This window comes from Leptinotarsa decemlineata, unplaced genomic scaffold (assembly GCF_025532065.1).
Source record: "Leptinotarsa decemlineata unplaced genomic scaffold, Ldec_3_MD MMD2_tig00026328_RagTag_RagTag, whole genome shotgun sequence".
NCBI classification, from domain to species: domain Eukaryota; kingdom Metazoa; phylum Arthropoda; class Insecta; order Coleoptera; family Chrysomelidae; genus Leptinotarsa; species Leptinotarsa decemlineata.
In genome coordinates this window covers 375,155-391,745 of record NW_027412688.1, presented here as the reverse complement: position 1 = coordinate 391,745, position 16,591 = coordinate 375,155, and the positions used below count along the sequence as shown (strand labels likewise).

The window sequence follows — 16,591 nt, the reverse complement described above, 5'->3', positions numbered from 1 at the left end:
TATAGCAAAAGCTATCGACAGAATTCACACACTTTCGAGGCATTTCAGATCAGCACTTAAATTAATTTAAAAATCAACTTCACACGATAATTTCGATAGCAACCACGTGCGTACAATTGACAAACTCACATAGGTTATGTTTACTACTTAAGAACAGCTGATGAGAGGGGTGTTATGTAAACAAACCTGTGTACCAACTGTTGGTGATGAAATATTTCATTTGTTGAAAACTCAATATACATATATATAATATAATGATACTATATCTTGAAAACAAGAGCTAATATATAATTTTTATGGTCACTTTCGGTTTTAACACGTGGAAATACATTAAAATCATCTAATTTCAACCCCGAAACAAAAACTTTGTTGTGTTGTGATATTTGTTGCTCAAAAGCGCATTATAAGACTGATTTTTGATATGGATTATCGTGATAGCTGCAAACCTATTCTTGTAAGGGAAATATATTATCACAACACTCCAAAAGTGGGGCAAACCGCGGACACGTGTTTCTGGCTATTGGCCTCATCAGCGCGTTGCAGCCAAGTGTAAAGATGGGCAACACTTGTTTGCCGAAAGCAGGAAACAACACATATGCACGGAGTCAACAACAGTTTGACCCACTTTTGGAGTGTTGTGTCCACTAATTGTTTCATTTTTTTATTTTTATATCATACCCACTCGATAAAATAGCTCTTTGTATATATATATATATATATATATATATATATATATATATATATATATATATATATATATATATCACACTTTACAATAAATTACCTGATTCAATCAAGGGGTCAAAATCATATAAAATCTTTAAGAATAATACGAAACTATTCTTAATAAAAAAATGTTTTTATAGTTTAAAAGACTACTGGATTGATACTTCCTGGGAATAATTCCCAATGTAATATAATATATGTATTTGTTTTTAAATTGTAACATTTAAATATTAGGTGCCGTGTTTTATGTTTTTATATTTATATTTTATCTTTATTCTTTAATTTGTTATTCAAGTATGACTAATTATTATTTTTATTCTTAATATGTATATAACATATATTACAACTATTGACTTACCATATGTACATTATGTACCGATATAATGGTTAATAAAATTATCATTATTATTATTATTGCCATTTTAGTATGCAACCAGCGTGATTAAGTATGACCGACATGGCTACAAGCCTAGGGAACGCATAATGGTAATCACCCATCAAAACTTACACCTGCTTGAATGTAAAGGATCGCTGAAACAAAAGCACTGCCTGCCTCTCAAAGAGCTGCGTTTCGTCATAACACCCGAGAAAGATAAACTGCTCCTCGTCCAAATTCCCGAAGATTTAATCAAGAAAGACAAGGTATGAATTCGAAATTCGTCACGATTCTTTATGATTCAGTTCAACTTTTTAACAGGGAGACCTGATCCTGGAAGTTCCAAACGTGATAGAAGTCTTGACGATGATTATAGATACAACGAATGATCGAAGTCTGCTGATGATTATCGATAAGTCACAGTAAGTAATGGGGGAAAACGAACCTGGAACGGTACTCAGTTTATTTTTTGTTTCAGAATTGATCACAATATGAAGGGAAAACATGGTACAATTGACATTCAACACGGGGATGTTCCAAAAATCCATAGAGACAAAAGTGGCCATTTATTGATAGTGAGTCATGTATTTTAAGTTGAAATCATTTGTATCCTTTTATACACACATCGGAAAAGTCTAGGGATATTTTTATAACATACTAAATATCATAAAAATAAATACATGAGGTCGTTTAATTTCGATTAAATTGGTACACTCGACCACCCTGTAGATTTCTATGGGTTGAACAAAGCCTGCAAAAACGGTAACTAATCTTTTATCAAGTTTTTTACAAACTGTAGGTTTTCGGCTAAAATGAATAATCTGAAAGTGTCGAGTTTGTACATTCTATGCAGTTCTTGCTCAGCAATTAAACTGGAAATATTGTGCTTTAACATGGAACGCCATCACTTACCATTGGCTGAGATGAATAGAGCTGTAGGGCTTCTTCAAGGTGGCATGCGACAAAATGGTGTAGCTCTTCGTTTGGGGGTCTCCCAAAGTGTTATCAGTCGATTGTGGCGGCGTTTCCGTGAAACTGGCAGTCCAGCCGAACAACAGGGCGAGGACGCGCTACAACTGCAGTTCAAGACCGATTTCTAGTCTTAACCGCAAGAAGACAACCGACAATCACAGCACCTGAGTTGGTTAACGTGTTGCAGCAGACGCACCAGGTAACCATTGGTCGTGATACTGTCAGAAATCGACTGCATGAAGCAGATCTCCACAACAGAAGGCCACTTAGATGTCCACCTTTGTCGTGAGGCAATCGCGGTAGAAGATTAGAGTGGTGTCAAGAACATCAAAACTGGGATGCAAATGATTGGGCCACAGTTTTGTTTACAGACGAATCCAAATTTGGATTTCATCCAGATTCTCGTCGAGTAAGACTGTGGAGACGACCTGGAAATAATGAACGTTTGAGACACGTCCAGGAAGTCCACACATACAGAGGTGGTACAGTAATGCCATGGGGCGGAATCATGATCGGCGGCAGAACCGATCTCGTTTTTCCAAATCGCTCCCTCACAGCTCGACAGTACCTCGACACCATTCTTCTACCTGTCGTCCGTCCGTTTGCTGGTGCTGTTGGTGAAAACTTCCACCTAATGCCCGATAATGCTCGTCCACATGTCGCGCGTCTAGTGACTGACTGGCTCACCAACGAAGGAGTTGATGTATTGCCATGGCCAGCACAATCACCGGACCTGAATCCCATCGAGCATGTGTGGGACATGCTTCAACAAAGAATTACTCCGCATATGGGGAACATTCACACAACGTTTCAATTGAGAGAGCTTTTAATTGCTGAATGGGCAAATGTACCTCAACAAGACATTGACAATCTCATTTTATCGATGCACGATAGATGTAGGGCCGTAATAAACCAGCGTGGAGGCCATACTTTGTACTGATTCCAAATTTTTTTGTATTATGATTTTTTTTCGGGATGCCAAAGAAGAGCCATATTTTTTTTAACTTTGCTTATATGCGCACTCAGTATTTTTGACCATTTAATAAATTTTGTTGTAAGTTACATTCGTTTAATAATCACCCGTCAACTTTTTTTTCCCTAAAGCGATCTAAAAAAAATTATTGCCATTTTTAAAAATATCCCTAGACTTTTCCGATGTGTGTATATTTTGGTATCCCAAATCACCCTATATTCCAATCTTCTGTTAATTTTTCTCAACTATATACAAATCATCAAATGTTTGCACATGTTTCCAAAAAGTTTCTCAGTTTTTTCAACTTTTATTTATACAGGCTAATTTTTAGCTGATCTTAGTATTGCTATGTCGGAAACGGTAAGTCCTAAAGGTCGGTTAAATTGGACAAAAGTTTACTATTTTAGACAACTATAATTTTTTTGCAGATCGAAAATATCAGTGGTTGTTTTAGAAATATTCGCCAAAAATTAGAAAAGAGATTATTCTAGTTCCCCAAAATACTAAACTTTTGTCCAATTTACCCGACCTTGTACGTCTTACCGTTTCCGAGATAGAAAAATAGCAGAATCAGTTAAAAAATGGCCTGTATAAATATGAAGCCTGTTATGAAAATATAAACAACATACAATTAAATTTTATTATTTTTCAGGTTGTCTCGCCATGAGGTTCGCAAGTTCAAGACTACAGTTACAGGAGTGATTGCTTATGGAATAAATTGTGTGCCATTCCTTCTTTGTTGAGAAAATGTTTTCATATTTAATATATTTACATGTTTTTGCTAATTTTATTTAAACTTGAAATATTTGACAGTTATGTAAATAAAATTTTTAACCATTTCAATATGATTTATCTCCATGTGGAATTTGAAACTTGATTGATATTTTCGACCGTATTTATTCACCATTGAGGATACAGAATGTAACTTATGGTAAATCGGGTGTAAATGAATACTAATAAATATATTTGTGATGCATTGTTTGGAACCTTTGGTGTAGTAATCAATATTACTGGAGTTTTTTCTCAACACCGAACCATTATTTCAACACCTCGACTCGTGTTTTGATCACCAAGTGATCATTTTCAAGAGGAAGATCAAACTAAACAAAGTTATCCTTATTCACACGATAAACGCAGGCACCTAGAAGAGGTAAAGTGAATATCTCACAATGAGGTGTTAGTTAAATGAGCCAATTCCATTCCATGTATTATGTTCATGTTCAAAAGCGTTAGACTGTTAGGTGTTCAAATTTTGTCTGGTAAACTAACACATTTGAGAATATTATATGGCAGATGCAGTAAAATTTTATTTTGCCTAAATATTGGTCTACATCTGTCTCGAAAATTCAAACTGAAACTGAGTCTAATTATGCGCTTCTGAACTACAAATACCCTTTTAAATGTTCTTACTCGACCTCACGCCATAATATTCAGGCCAATATATGAAAATACCATGAAAAAATATATACAAAGCAAACCTTGTGTGTCTAGAGATGGTTTCATCTGCTCAATGGCGTGATAAGCTTTATTTTGGTGTTAACAGACATGTTCAATATGTGTATCCCATTTTAAGCTCTCGTCTAATAGAGTGCCAGAGTTTTGTTCCTATACTAAACTGAATGTTGTCAATTGCCCATTTGCCGTGATTTTTTTTATGGAAAAAGTCAATAATTACAGAATTTCACGTGTTCAGAATCAATTTCTTGGACACCAAGCAGAAAATTGGTTTACGACCTCCTCGAATTTAGTTACAAATTGTTTAACATTGTGTCCTGATATCTTTATTATTGTAATCAGCAAACATTGTTATATAAACTTCATCTAGATACTGTGGCAAATAGTTTACATATTGGAGAAACAGCAAAGGTCCAAGCACTTAACCCTGTGGCACCCAACATTCACATTCTGGGTATGTGAGAGAACCCAAACATCTCACTGCATCTCACTTCTATTCGTCATATATGATTCTAACCAATTTTTCTTATTGGATGAAAGTCCTAAAAATAACGTTTATCACTCAGAAACTCACTGTATCGAACGCTTTCGATATATCAAAAAACAGTGACAGAACAAGAGAAGTTTCAGCAGTGTTCTAATTTATTGACAAAATCACATCCTTTCTGATATCCGATTGAATGGAGCACCACCTACTTGACAGATTCACTGAAAAAAATCCAGGCGTGCTTAATTTTAAGTAAAAAAAAAAAAGATTTTCTTGTAATTAAAAAATAAGAATGTAAAATCGAAATGATTTGTTTTCAGTACACGAAAATACGCCTTCTGCAGAAAAATGTTGGCTCAATATCATTTATTGAATGACGCCATTTAAACACTGTGCACTGTAAAGTATACTCTGATGTTCAACTCCAAAGTACCCTTTTATTTAATATAAAAACATTAAATATATATCAAACAGTAAAAAGTGTTCTGTTCATAAACTACTAAATATCTTTACACAATGACTCAACATTCCATCACGATTCAGAATTATGTGTTGCTACAGCTTGTTGAGCTTTGGAAAGTTTTTGCTGTCCTCCTGACGCTCGAGCTCTCACTTCCTCTTCTATCTTTTTATTTATGTTTTTACTTATAATTTGCTTCAACTTTTGACTTTCTTCATGTTGTTTCTTCTTCGGTTTAATAGGACGATCTGTAAGTTTAAATATTACATCAAATAGCTCATCTGACTTATTAGGACCTACTAGAAATATAACTTCAAAATGACTGAGATCTATTGAAATGTAGTAAATGTCCTTCCACAATATGTGGAAGCATACCCCATAAAACGACAAGAAGTAGTATTGCATTATACTTACTAGACCTTTGAGTAGCGCTAGGGCCATTCGACTTTTTCGATTTTACATTACTAGGTAGCTTAGCTTTCACCTTCATTTTTCCTTGAGCCATTTTGCATCAACTGTTGATTACTGTAACAACTCAAGAAACCCCAAAACACAATAAAAATAAACACTTCAAAGAACCAGAAATTCATTAAATTAGGTTATGTGCGGTTTATTCTTCTTCTCTTTCGCGTTTTTGGCCTCTTCTATGAAGGCTATCCGACAAAGGTCGCTCGACAAACTGCGCTCGGTTACTCAACTAACTTGAATTAGCAAGTAATATTTGAAATAATAAATGCATCAGATCTTTAATCAATATTTGAAAAATAACCTCTTGGAAGGTTTTCTTCAATAGAAATGTAATACACTGGACAGAGCAAAAAAAACTCCTTTGAAATAAAAGGAATTTTATTTGAATGTAATAAATGCATAAGATATAAGCTTAAAACTAAATCACCAATTATAGTTCTTGAATAATTCATGAAGATATGGCACACATGAAAATATTACCAACCTCAAAAACTTTTTAGATCTCAAAAATTGAGATCCCTATTTTCAGTAGAACGAATGATGTTTTATAAATGTTCATTGTTTTTACATTCTAGGTACCACAGAATAAAAATAAATTCGTAAATTATAAGCAGATCTGAAAAAAAGTTTCAAGAGTTTAAGTATATATATATAAATAGATTATTGATAGACACTAATTGAAAGGTAACTTATTCACAAAGATAAGCAGTAACTGTAAGGTAAACCGTAATCATTCACAGAATTTCAGGCAATGTCACAACCTTCAAAAAGTTAACTGAAATGGGTGCATAAAAATTATCATAATTTACAAATTTATAACATCAAAAGGTACAATGTTGACTTGATAAAATACCCCGAATCATACTGATAATTCACAGAAATGTTTATAGACAAAGTGAAAAATAGAGAAATAACAATTTCAGTATTCCTTTCAGTAGTTTGAGCATTTTGATAACTTACTGAAAAAATTTATTTTGATTCCGCTCATTATATGTAATTAAAACTAGATTAGAATTAATTATCTGATCAGACTGCAGATCATAGTAATGTTTTTATAATATGAAATGTTTCAATCTGGAAGTAGTATATCTAATCTTGCTGTCGCGGTTTTGTAAACTTTCTACAGTGGAAATAAAAATAATTCTTATAGGAAAGTTTTGGCCAATTTCATTCCAGCATTCTGATTCTTCCACATATTTCTCAAACTTTTCTATAATTCTTAGTTCCCATCTTCAAGTATTTATTTGAAAAATTGTCCATATGACTGTTATAAAGCATCAGTGTTTCTTGTGTTTTCCTTCATATCACTGTAGTTTTAGATAAAATAGTTTTGAAATAATATCTTGATATAATTCGGTTCATCTTGTGTGTTTCTGAATATTATTGTTTTTATTTACCCATTATGGCAATTTCTATGCCCCCACTAAAATTATGTCAAGTACCGTTGAATGTTTGCAGATATAAATAATGAAAGTGAAAACTATTCTTCAGAGAATATGAGAAAAAATAGTTTTCAGCTTCTACAAACCAATTAAATAAATTATTTAATAGGATTCATCTCAGAATTTTTGAATGAAATGAAACTCGTGAATCATTCCATTCTATGTAAGTCATATTCGATAGGCCAATATCAAGCGTTCATATCTACTAATTAGCTGCAAGTATTTTTACTTTGAATTGATAAAATATTTCTCTAGATCCTGCTTAAAGTTACTATTATCCATATGCAACTATAACTGAGACATGATAGATTGTGTTCGACAATAAATTTAAAGATCAGAGTGTTATCTTAAATATTGAATGAAAGTTACAATAAATCAAAATCACTCCAGAAATTTTGCATTGATGTGCAAAAAACGTTAATTTTGAATCGTTAATTGTAGAGATTGACAGATGTATTGTTTGACAAATTCCTCTAGTTTCTTCTCTTCTTCTCTTTTTTAGCTGAATTGGCCTAGACGAAATTGATGAAAACTAGTTTCCAGAAAAAAAGACTACTAATCAGGAGCTGATTTTGAAGCTGTTTATGTATAAGCAAAAACATTTATAGATGTATACTCGAAAGCAAGCCGAGCCCCAAAAACAATCTTCGGAAAGAAGATAATATCGGCTATTGACAAAAACATATCGATAGAAGATCTACATTTCCAAATCATCTAGTAAAGCTAAGCAAAGCAGTAAACTGGGATGGAACCTTCGAAATTCCCCCTTCAACTTAAAAATTATGACAACACTAACAGCATCAATATCACGAATCATGTATAAAATTATGTTTCATATATATACCTTTTAGGAGAGACATTTCATAGAAAAAATCACTTACTGTCTACAAAATGTTTCTGATTAATAAAACATATTTCAATGAAACATCTCCATTGATATGACAATACACGTTTGTATACATTTTTTTTTTGTATAAAAGCACATCACATATGGAAAGCAACTGGTGCAGTTTATATTAAACCCACCGATTCATTATTTACAATTCATTCGAACAAAATTAAGCACGCATTCTGTACAGATCAGATCTTTACAATCCAACACATACAATTTTTTTCGATAGGGTATAAGAATTCAATATTGCATCCGTCTCCGATCATATTGCCCTGAAAATACTGAGACTTCCATTCAGCGGTTTTTCACCAACAAAGAAACTAAGATATAATAGAAAAAGTCAAATACTAATCACAAAAATTTGAAATATTGATCAAAGAATGTAAACTTTCACGGCCGTAGATAACTGTGTGAAAGTTTGCTATTTTACGGGATTTTTGGCCGTGGTCTGCAGGTTTTATATCTGACATTTCGTCTACTACTGCGGTAGACACTGCCAAAGGCGATGTGACCGTTACCACACCGATTTTGATAATGTCTACCGCAGCAGTAGACGAAACGCCAGGCATAAAAACCTGCAGACCACGGTCAATAAAAACTAAAAGAACTTTCACACTAGAAATATTACAAATGAAATGTGCATCGATGGAATTATTTTTTTAAATATGTAAGGAGAGAAGGGATGCAATGAATAATTCCTATTGTTCGAAGTATACAATTCGAGGATTTTCGAATCCTATCAAACAGCAAAATGTAGGCCAATACGACTCTGCACACAATACCATTCTCAAAATTTACATAATAATAAAAATGGAAAAATCAGTCTGTGTCAATATTTCTCTGCGTGAAGCTAATACTTTAGTAAATATCAAACTATCATAGGCACTGATAAAATTTACAATGTACATATTTCTAAAACGCAAGAATTTCATAGCCTTCGGGAAAGCAATGAACACAGTGTTGTTGAGCTACCCTACAATAGTACCCTAACTGGAAGTTTTAAAATACAAAGCATACGTAATTACAACCTCTTTACTTTCAACACAAGGTTTCAACAACTTTATCTTAAAAAATCACGGCGGTACTTGTGCGAATGGAACTAGAACTCACAACTCTCGTTTTCATCTATTCTATGTCGATAGTTTGCTAAACCTAGGAAGCATTCAATTAGATTACGGCAGAAAAATCAATTTTTACCCTCATTTGTAGTAGAAAACACTTTCATCTTGATGTAATCGAATTAAGGGGATGAAAATATATGGGAAAGTTATGCACATTAAGAATTAAAATACATCATTAATTAAAACAGAGCATTATCGTTCATCCTTTTACTTAACATACACGTATAATGTTTTCCATCACGATTGTATCAGCATTTCATTAAAACTCACAATAACAGAATCTTCGAATAAAATTCATTAACTATATTACAGTGCCTTCAGAACTAATTGTCATACGAGTATCATTTCGAGTATTATGAAAGCAGAAAACTTTTGACCTTCAACATTTTGGGAAACCAGACCTTGCCAAAATGTTTAAATGAATATAGAGACAGACTCTTTGGGAACTAGAGCCCAAACACAAGGCATTTATGATTTAACACCAGACAAAGCTGTTTCGACTTGCCATAGACCTCATCAGCGTTGCTGGACTCAACTGTCTTTAAAAGACAAGCCCAAGTAGAAGGCCGATGACATCTCCCCTTACAAAGACGCCATCTATGGGATTGACAGAGAATTTATTCCTCAAAAACCAAGGCATTTATGATTCAACAGCAGACAAAGCTGTTTCGACCCGCCATAGACCTCATCAGCGTTGCTTGACTCAACTGTTCTTAAAAGACAAGCCCAAGTAGAAGGCCGATGACATCTCCCCTTACAAAGACGCCATCTATGGGATTGACAGAGAATTCAATCCTCAAAAACCAAGGCATTTATGATTCGAAACCACACAAAGCTGTTTCGACCCGCCATAGACCTCATCAGCGTTGCTGGACTCAACTGTCTTTAAAAGACAAGCCCAAGTAGAAGGCCGATGACATCTCCCCTTACAAAGACGTCATCTATGGGATTGACAAAGAATTCAATCCTGAAAAACCAAGGCATTTATGATTCAACACCAGACAAAGCTGTTTCGACCCGCAATAGACCTCATCAGCGTTGCTGGACTCAACTATCCTTAAAAGACAAGCCCAAATAGAAGGCCGATGACATCTCCCTTTACAAAGACGACATCTATGGGATTGACAGAGAATTCAATCTTCAAAAACCAAGGCATTTTAAGATTCAACACCACACAAAGCTGTTTCGACCTGCCATAGACCTCATCTGCGTTGCTGGACTCAACTGTTCTTAAAAGACAAGCCCCAGTAGAAGGCCGATGACATCTCTCCTTAGAAAGACGCTATCTATGGGATTGGCAGAGAATTCAATCCTTAAAAACCATGGCGTTGTTTTGGGGCTCTATTTTCCAAATAGTTGCCTTGCGGTAGAAGCTGAGAGCTGGCTTTACAACTGCAAAGCCAAGCTTCGACACAAGCATGCATTTTGAATATTCGACGATTTAGTTAACCGTCGATCCCATAGATGGCGTATTCAAAGCACACGTTATAATGGCTTTCATCAAGTGTCGGTCAGTTCTATCATTTATTTCCCATAGATGGCGTCATCGTGAGAGCAGATGTCATCGCTCTTACTTATGGAGACGCTTCTGCACTTGTCGCAATGAAAAACCTAGTCAATTGTGTACCCTTGTGTGTCTTTTAAATAGTAACAAGTGATATTTATCTTGTAAAATAGCAATGAGATGAAATTCCTTTTTTCAGGCTTAAAATAATAATTTCGAAAAAAAAGTCTCACCTCTCGATCAGCATAGCAAAGATAAACATTGTCGAGGAATTTGAGGACCCGTTATTGAAAAGCACGCCGGCCTCTGAAGAAGCCAGCCACCCGTGTTGGCAAAACTTTAGAATGCAGTTCCAAATGAAGATAGTAACACTGAAGGTAACTCATTATCTCATCAGAATTTTAAGCTAAGATTCTTTCCTTGTGAACTTCAAAGAAAACGACTAATTTCTCAGTCCAATGTGATGCTTTTGCTGTTTTTTTTTTTTTATAATGGATCTAATATCCCCGTAAATTGATGCTAAATGATTAGAAAAAATGAGTTCATCTACTGTTAGATGATCTCCAACACAAAACAATTTTTGCAGTTAATTTTTTTGTAGTTAGAATTTTTAAAAGTAGAAAGTATTTGAGTTTTTTCATTGAAAGATTGATATTTGTTTAGAGGAGTGAAAGGAAGTACAGTTGTTCAATAAAATTATTACTTATCTGATATGGTTATGGTTATCAGTCAGCTAAATGAAACGTATGTACCTCGACTGATATAAGATCAGTGGAAATATTGAAATTCTCGACCCGAAATTCGATTCAACATATTTATAGAAAACAGCTTCGATAAAAATATTTTCGAGTAGTTCTGCAAAATAAAATATTGAACCTCATCAGGTTGCTGAACAAGTGAGTAAATATCAACAAAAATGTAGTTTGCTATCCTAAAAATTGTGACTAGGACTGAATCACAGGCTCAGAACTCAAAAATAAAAGCAATCACTGTTGTTTACAACTCTAAAAAGATACCTCAAACAATGATCGAGAAGTTGTAAACCTTACAAATTATTAGGTTGTACGACAGTGTTATTATTGAGTCGAAAGGGAGTTTCGCTATTGGAGTTTTCGTCAGGTACCTGTTCCGCATTGGTGTTCGGGTCAAAGCCTGGATTTAAAATAATGTTTGGTACCAATTCTATAATTTCTTGTTCTTCCACAGCTGGAATAAACAATTTACTTGGGTTACGCAAATCCTGATCATAAAAAAATCTTGCTAAGATTGAGGTAACGATAGTTGCACAACATTTAACATCTGTACACCACAGACATACTAGAAAATATTCAGGATTACAAACTTCCCAACCGAATTGAAAATTTGGCAGTTTTGAGCAGTTCTTGAAATCGATACTGAAAGTAATATTCAATATTTTACTGACACGCATCCATTGTTTTTGAATGTGGATTTATTACAGATGTGTCAAGCTTTCCAGCTTTCGTTATTATTACTATTATTGTTAATCTCACTTACCTCCTGGTACTTTACATTCCTGATAAAGTAGAAAACAAGTTCCTAAACCTAGCAGAATCAAAGTTCCCATCACAATACCGACAGCTACAGCCCAAACCCTCGTATCGAATTCATCAGCCCTTCTAATAAATGTCTCGCCAATTCTTAAATGAAGATATTAATTAGTACAACAACAGAGTCCAAGCAGATGTGAAATATACCTATTTCATTATAAACATCCAAAGTTTTACCATAGACTTCCGTTATAACACCTCTGCCCAACTGGTTTGTTGCCCATATTCTGAATTGGTATGTGGTATTAGGGACCAACTTATAAACTTCAATCTGTCGCTGAAAAATTATTGAAAATTCATAGAATTTCATTAACTTTACGACGATGCATGCTATCAAGTCAACGAAATTATACAACAATAACGGACCTTTAACAAAGAAAAAATTAAAATCTAATGATCACCTATATGTTACATGAAATAAAAAAATATACTACATCCATATCAAGTATGTTTCAATGGTACAAATTTTCAAGCAACGCGGAACTCTTGATATACAGTGTCTGAAGGTTGAAAAAAGCATACTTTGTCTAAACAATATGTAAAAAAAAACTCATTAATACAGTTTATTATATGATTTTCACTATAAATCATACAAGAAGCTGTATTAATGAGTTTCAATATGGACTTTCATCAAGTATGGGCCAGTTCTATTTAATTGAATAATATGTTTTCAAACTCCAAATTTATTGGGTTTGAATTTATTATTCACAGATATATTTAGTTTGTAGTTTCTAAATTTCAAATTAGTATTTATGTTTCTGTTCAGTTAGGTTCCTTTTCAAAATAACCACATTGCATATAACATTTTATAGAGTCTTCAATATCGAGTATTTTACTTTTGCAAGAAAAATCATCTGGAAGAGTTTGAGAATTATTAGTGAAAAACTGCATTTTTTTATGTTTGGAATAGATTTGAAGCTAACTTAAAATAAAATCGTCTAATTGTTTCAACAAAATCTAAACAACATTTTCGATCCATTTTTCATAAGAAAACCCTCACTTAATCAGGCCTTCAATTGAATACCAAATCTATAGGGTAACTTTCAAAATAATAAAATATTTGGACACTCTGTAATAGTTTCAAACCCAAAAGTGGCGAATTTTTGGAAACACTATATTTGCATCTATTTTCAGTTTATCGGAACTGTTATGGAGTTGCTTCTGTATTTGAATTTTTTTGAATGGAATACTTGATATGGAACATACTCTAAGCCACCTCACATACAACTTACAGAATTAGGAGTGATGTGGTTGGGCGATATAGGTATCCAACTGTCATTTGTATAGGCTAGTCGGTACTGAGCAGTGAAATTGATAATAGGGAAACCTCCATTGCCCCCCACTTCCCACAAGAGGAGGGCTAGAATGGTACTCGGTCTCACAAAAACATTAACTAAAGCTGGCGGAGGAGCTACAAAATTGTTCAATTGAAGAATACTAAACGAATTGGGAATTATACATTTCAAATTTTCTACTCGAGTCATAAAAACGAAAACTCTAGACATTTTCACTGAACTGAGAGGAGTTTTACATCAGTGACGAAGTCGATTCAGTCTGCTTATTGCACGCAATACACTCAACAGGAAAGTTATATGCACTTTCATATTACAGATGAGTAATTGGAACTTCACAGTAACTGTACTGGGGGCAATTTTTCAATTCGTCTTCAGGCAGATGGAGAAAGTAATATCCATCCCGGGTGGATGAAATTAAATGACACAAAGCGCATACTGCCTATGTTCTTAAAATCTGGTTTTGATCAGAGACAAATGATCATCCAGATACTCCTGAACAGTATAATATGTTCTGTTAACAAGTATCATTTCAACTACCTTTCTGAATCTGTTGAGCACTCTTATTTCTTTAGTTTAAGCTAACAGATGGTCAGATAATTTGATCCCATTGAATATAATCGAGTCTCCAACTGAGAAACTAGTGGGATAAGCGGATTAATGTTGATATTGCGGCTACGAGTATTGTATGCAGAAATAGGAGTCACACAAAATGGATATTTTTTTTCATTAAGCACGGTTTCCAAAATAAATAAGGCAGCTACCGATGAAATACCGTGAGGTTTGTAAAGAGGCATGTACAGACCTTATTTCATTGAGTACAAAACATTCGTGAGACTAGATATATTTGAGAACATGATAAGTACATAACTTCGCAATCATAGTAATCTGAGAATTAAGAATCAAAAAAATTTGTATATTTAACGTCCTTTCACATTTTCTTTTTCAATACTCTTTATTTTCTTGCACCCTTGGAAGATATGAAACAAGAAAAAGTGTTCGTGATGCATTAACAATTGTTTCACATCAGTAATATTTTTAATCTAAGTATGTCAAATATGGAAAAATTAGTAATTCAACTCTGGAATAATATTTCTACTTTGATCGAGATGGAAAATTACCCAAAAAAAGTAGTCACTTGATTAGCATAAACTTTCATATTACTTCTATTGAAAATCTGTTGAAATCTATAGTATAAACACCTAACAGTGAAAATTTCACAATAACTGTTTTTTGAATACTTAATGGATTTTTGAATATCGGCCAATTCCATCATATAAAATGAGACTAAGCACAATCCACAGAAATCTCCCTAGTTTTGAGAATTGTTATGGGGTTGTTTATCATCTTAAACAAAGCAATCAATTAAAAAAAAATTATATGATGTGGACTTTACTGGCCACACTATACAATTATTATAATTCTCGTTAATACTGACAAATGTTAACGAACAGAAATTACTTCTATTCGCTGACTGTGTTAGTTGTATTTATATTTGAATTGTGACCATTCACATCAGTAGATGATTAAGATATCCCACTTACTTCTAACTTTCACTTCGATTTTTGAGTTGACGTCAGAATTCACAACATTTTCCCTACTGCAAGAGTATACCCCAGAGTCATTTCTGTCAACTTGATGTATGAATAGAGAACCATCTTCCTGAACAGTCATTCGAGAATGTCTTTGAAAATCTCGGCCCTCCCTTACCCACATAACGTCCTTCGTTCGGTGAATGGGACATGGTATCGTCAAATTACGGCCGATATTTACGTAAAGCACCTTCGAATTGGTTCCTGCAATGAAAAATATTTGGTATTTTGAATGATTAAGCCAATGTCAAGACTGCTACCGGTTGTCAAAACCCAATGAACGAAAAAATACACAAATCCTGTGAATTTGTACATAATTCCATGATATTTATTCACAGACTTTATGGAAAATTCATCATTGTTAAAAGATATAACGAAGAATAACAACAAACATTAAAATATTTAAATTGTCACTAATGACAGTGACTGTGACAGTAGTGACAGGCTCTAGTCTAGGCCCTCCCTTTTTCCTTTTTTTTTGAGTTCTGCTTCATTTGACATTTGACATTGACGTAACAGTAACCACAGATATTATTATAATATTGCTGCATTCGAGTTGATGCCCTGTAGAGCGAACAGTGCTTCTTAAGTTATTAAAATAGTATTTCTTGAATCTTATGCATCTTCATATAAGGTTTTAACTGCCATTCTGCCGATGATGTAAACAAGTACCTAAGTACTTAACAAGTACCTAAGTTCTAGGTTCAAGAAACACTTTGTCAATGGCGTAGGAAGCAGTTTTCGTTGGATCATACAGCTTCAGGGTTTGTATTATGAGAACCCTGCCACAGCTTAAATATAAACGAAGGGACTATTGCCATAGAGATAGAGTGGCGATAGAAAACTCAAGATCATAGAAAATGTCAATATGTTATTTTATACTGATATTTCTCGGAACATTGTTATTTTAACAGAAACATTTCTCGAAATATTCGTTGAGCAACTCAACAGAAATAATTCAGAAAATAAACAATCATGTGATATTGTGTGGAGTAAAGGAATCAGCAAAGTTGAAAGTAATTGCTCTTTGCATTCAAAGTTCTTGTAGAAATCCTCTCCTCACAACTCTACACCCAACGAATGAAGTCATTATGAAGAGCTAACTGTTACATTCCTGCCGAACAATATTACAATGAATAGATGTTTGCCATTAGAATTCTTTCTCAAAATCATCAGTGTTTTCGTTGAGTTTGACGTTTGAGTAATTGTTGTTTTTATTTTTATCGTTGTTTTATGATTCCACAAATAAAAAAGTCATCAAAT

The 16,591-nt window shown here is 33.8% G+C and overlaps 3 protein-coding genes across 5 annotated transcripts in view; 1 reads left to right on the top strand and 2 right to left on the bottom strand.

Annotated features, from left to right (window-relative positions):
* Myo61F (unconventional myosin 61F) overlaps positions 1–3,890 on the top strand; it is a 48,645-nt gene extending 44,755 nt beyond the window's left edge. For all 3 annotated transcript variants that reach the window (XM_023170768.2, XM_023170767.2, XM_023170766.2), the window contains exons 15-18: positions 1,153–1,368; positions 1,424–1,524; positions 1,581–1,677; positions 3,700–3,890. In XM_023170768.2, the coding sequence (XP_023026536.2) occupies positions 1,153–1,368; positions 1,424–1,524; positions 1,581–1,677; positions 3,700–3,714 (429 nt within the window). In that variant the 3' untranslated portion in view covers positions 3,715–3,890. The remainder of the gene's footprint in view (positions 1–1,152; positions 1,369–1,423; positions 1,525–1,580; positions 1,678–3,699) is intronic.
* Positions 3,891–5,406: 1,516 nt separating this feature from the next.
* LOC111514498 (uncharacterized) lies at positions 5,407–6,051 on the bottom strand. Its single transcript, XM_023170735.2, has 2 exons — positions 5,864–6,051; positions 5,407–5,697 (listed from the first exon to the last, which is right to left on the bottom strand). The coding sequence occupies exons 1-2, from the start codon at positions 5,952–5,954 to the stop codon at positions 5,522–5,524; spliced, it is 267 nt and encodes an 88-aa protein (XP_023026503.2). The 5' UTR covers positions 5,955–6,051; the 3' UTR covers positions 5,407–5,521.
* A 226-nt stretch (positions 6,052–6,277) lies between these two features.
* On the bottom strand, positions 6,278–15,778 carry LOC111514497 (contactin-1). Its single transcript, XM_023170733.2, is given in 7 exon segments — positions 6,278–12,082; positions 12,392–12,508; positions 12,511–12,534; positions 12,592–12,721; positions 13,677–13,855; positions 15,281–15,532; positions 15,589–15,778. Coding segments are annotated over 7 exon segments (918 nt in total). The 5' UTR covers positions 15,644–15,778; the 3' UTR covers positions 6,278–11,921.
* Between the last annotated feature and the right edge of the window lie 813 nt (positions 15,779–16,591).

Coding starts and splice junctions, on each gene's coding strand:
- LOC111514498 (XM_023170735.2), bottom strand. CDS start 5,954: ATGGCTCAAGGAAAAATGAAGGTGAAAGCTAAGCTACCTAGTAATGTA. Junction 5,698..5,863: donor TAGCGCTACTCAAAGGTCTA/GTAAGTATAATG, acceptor TTAAACTTACAG/ATCGTCCTATTAAACCGAAG.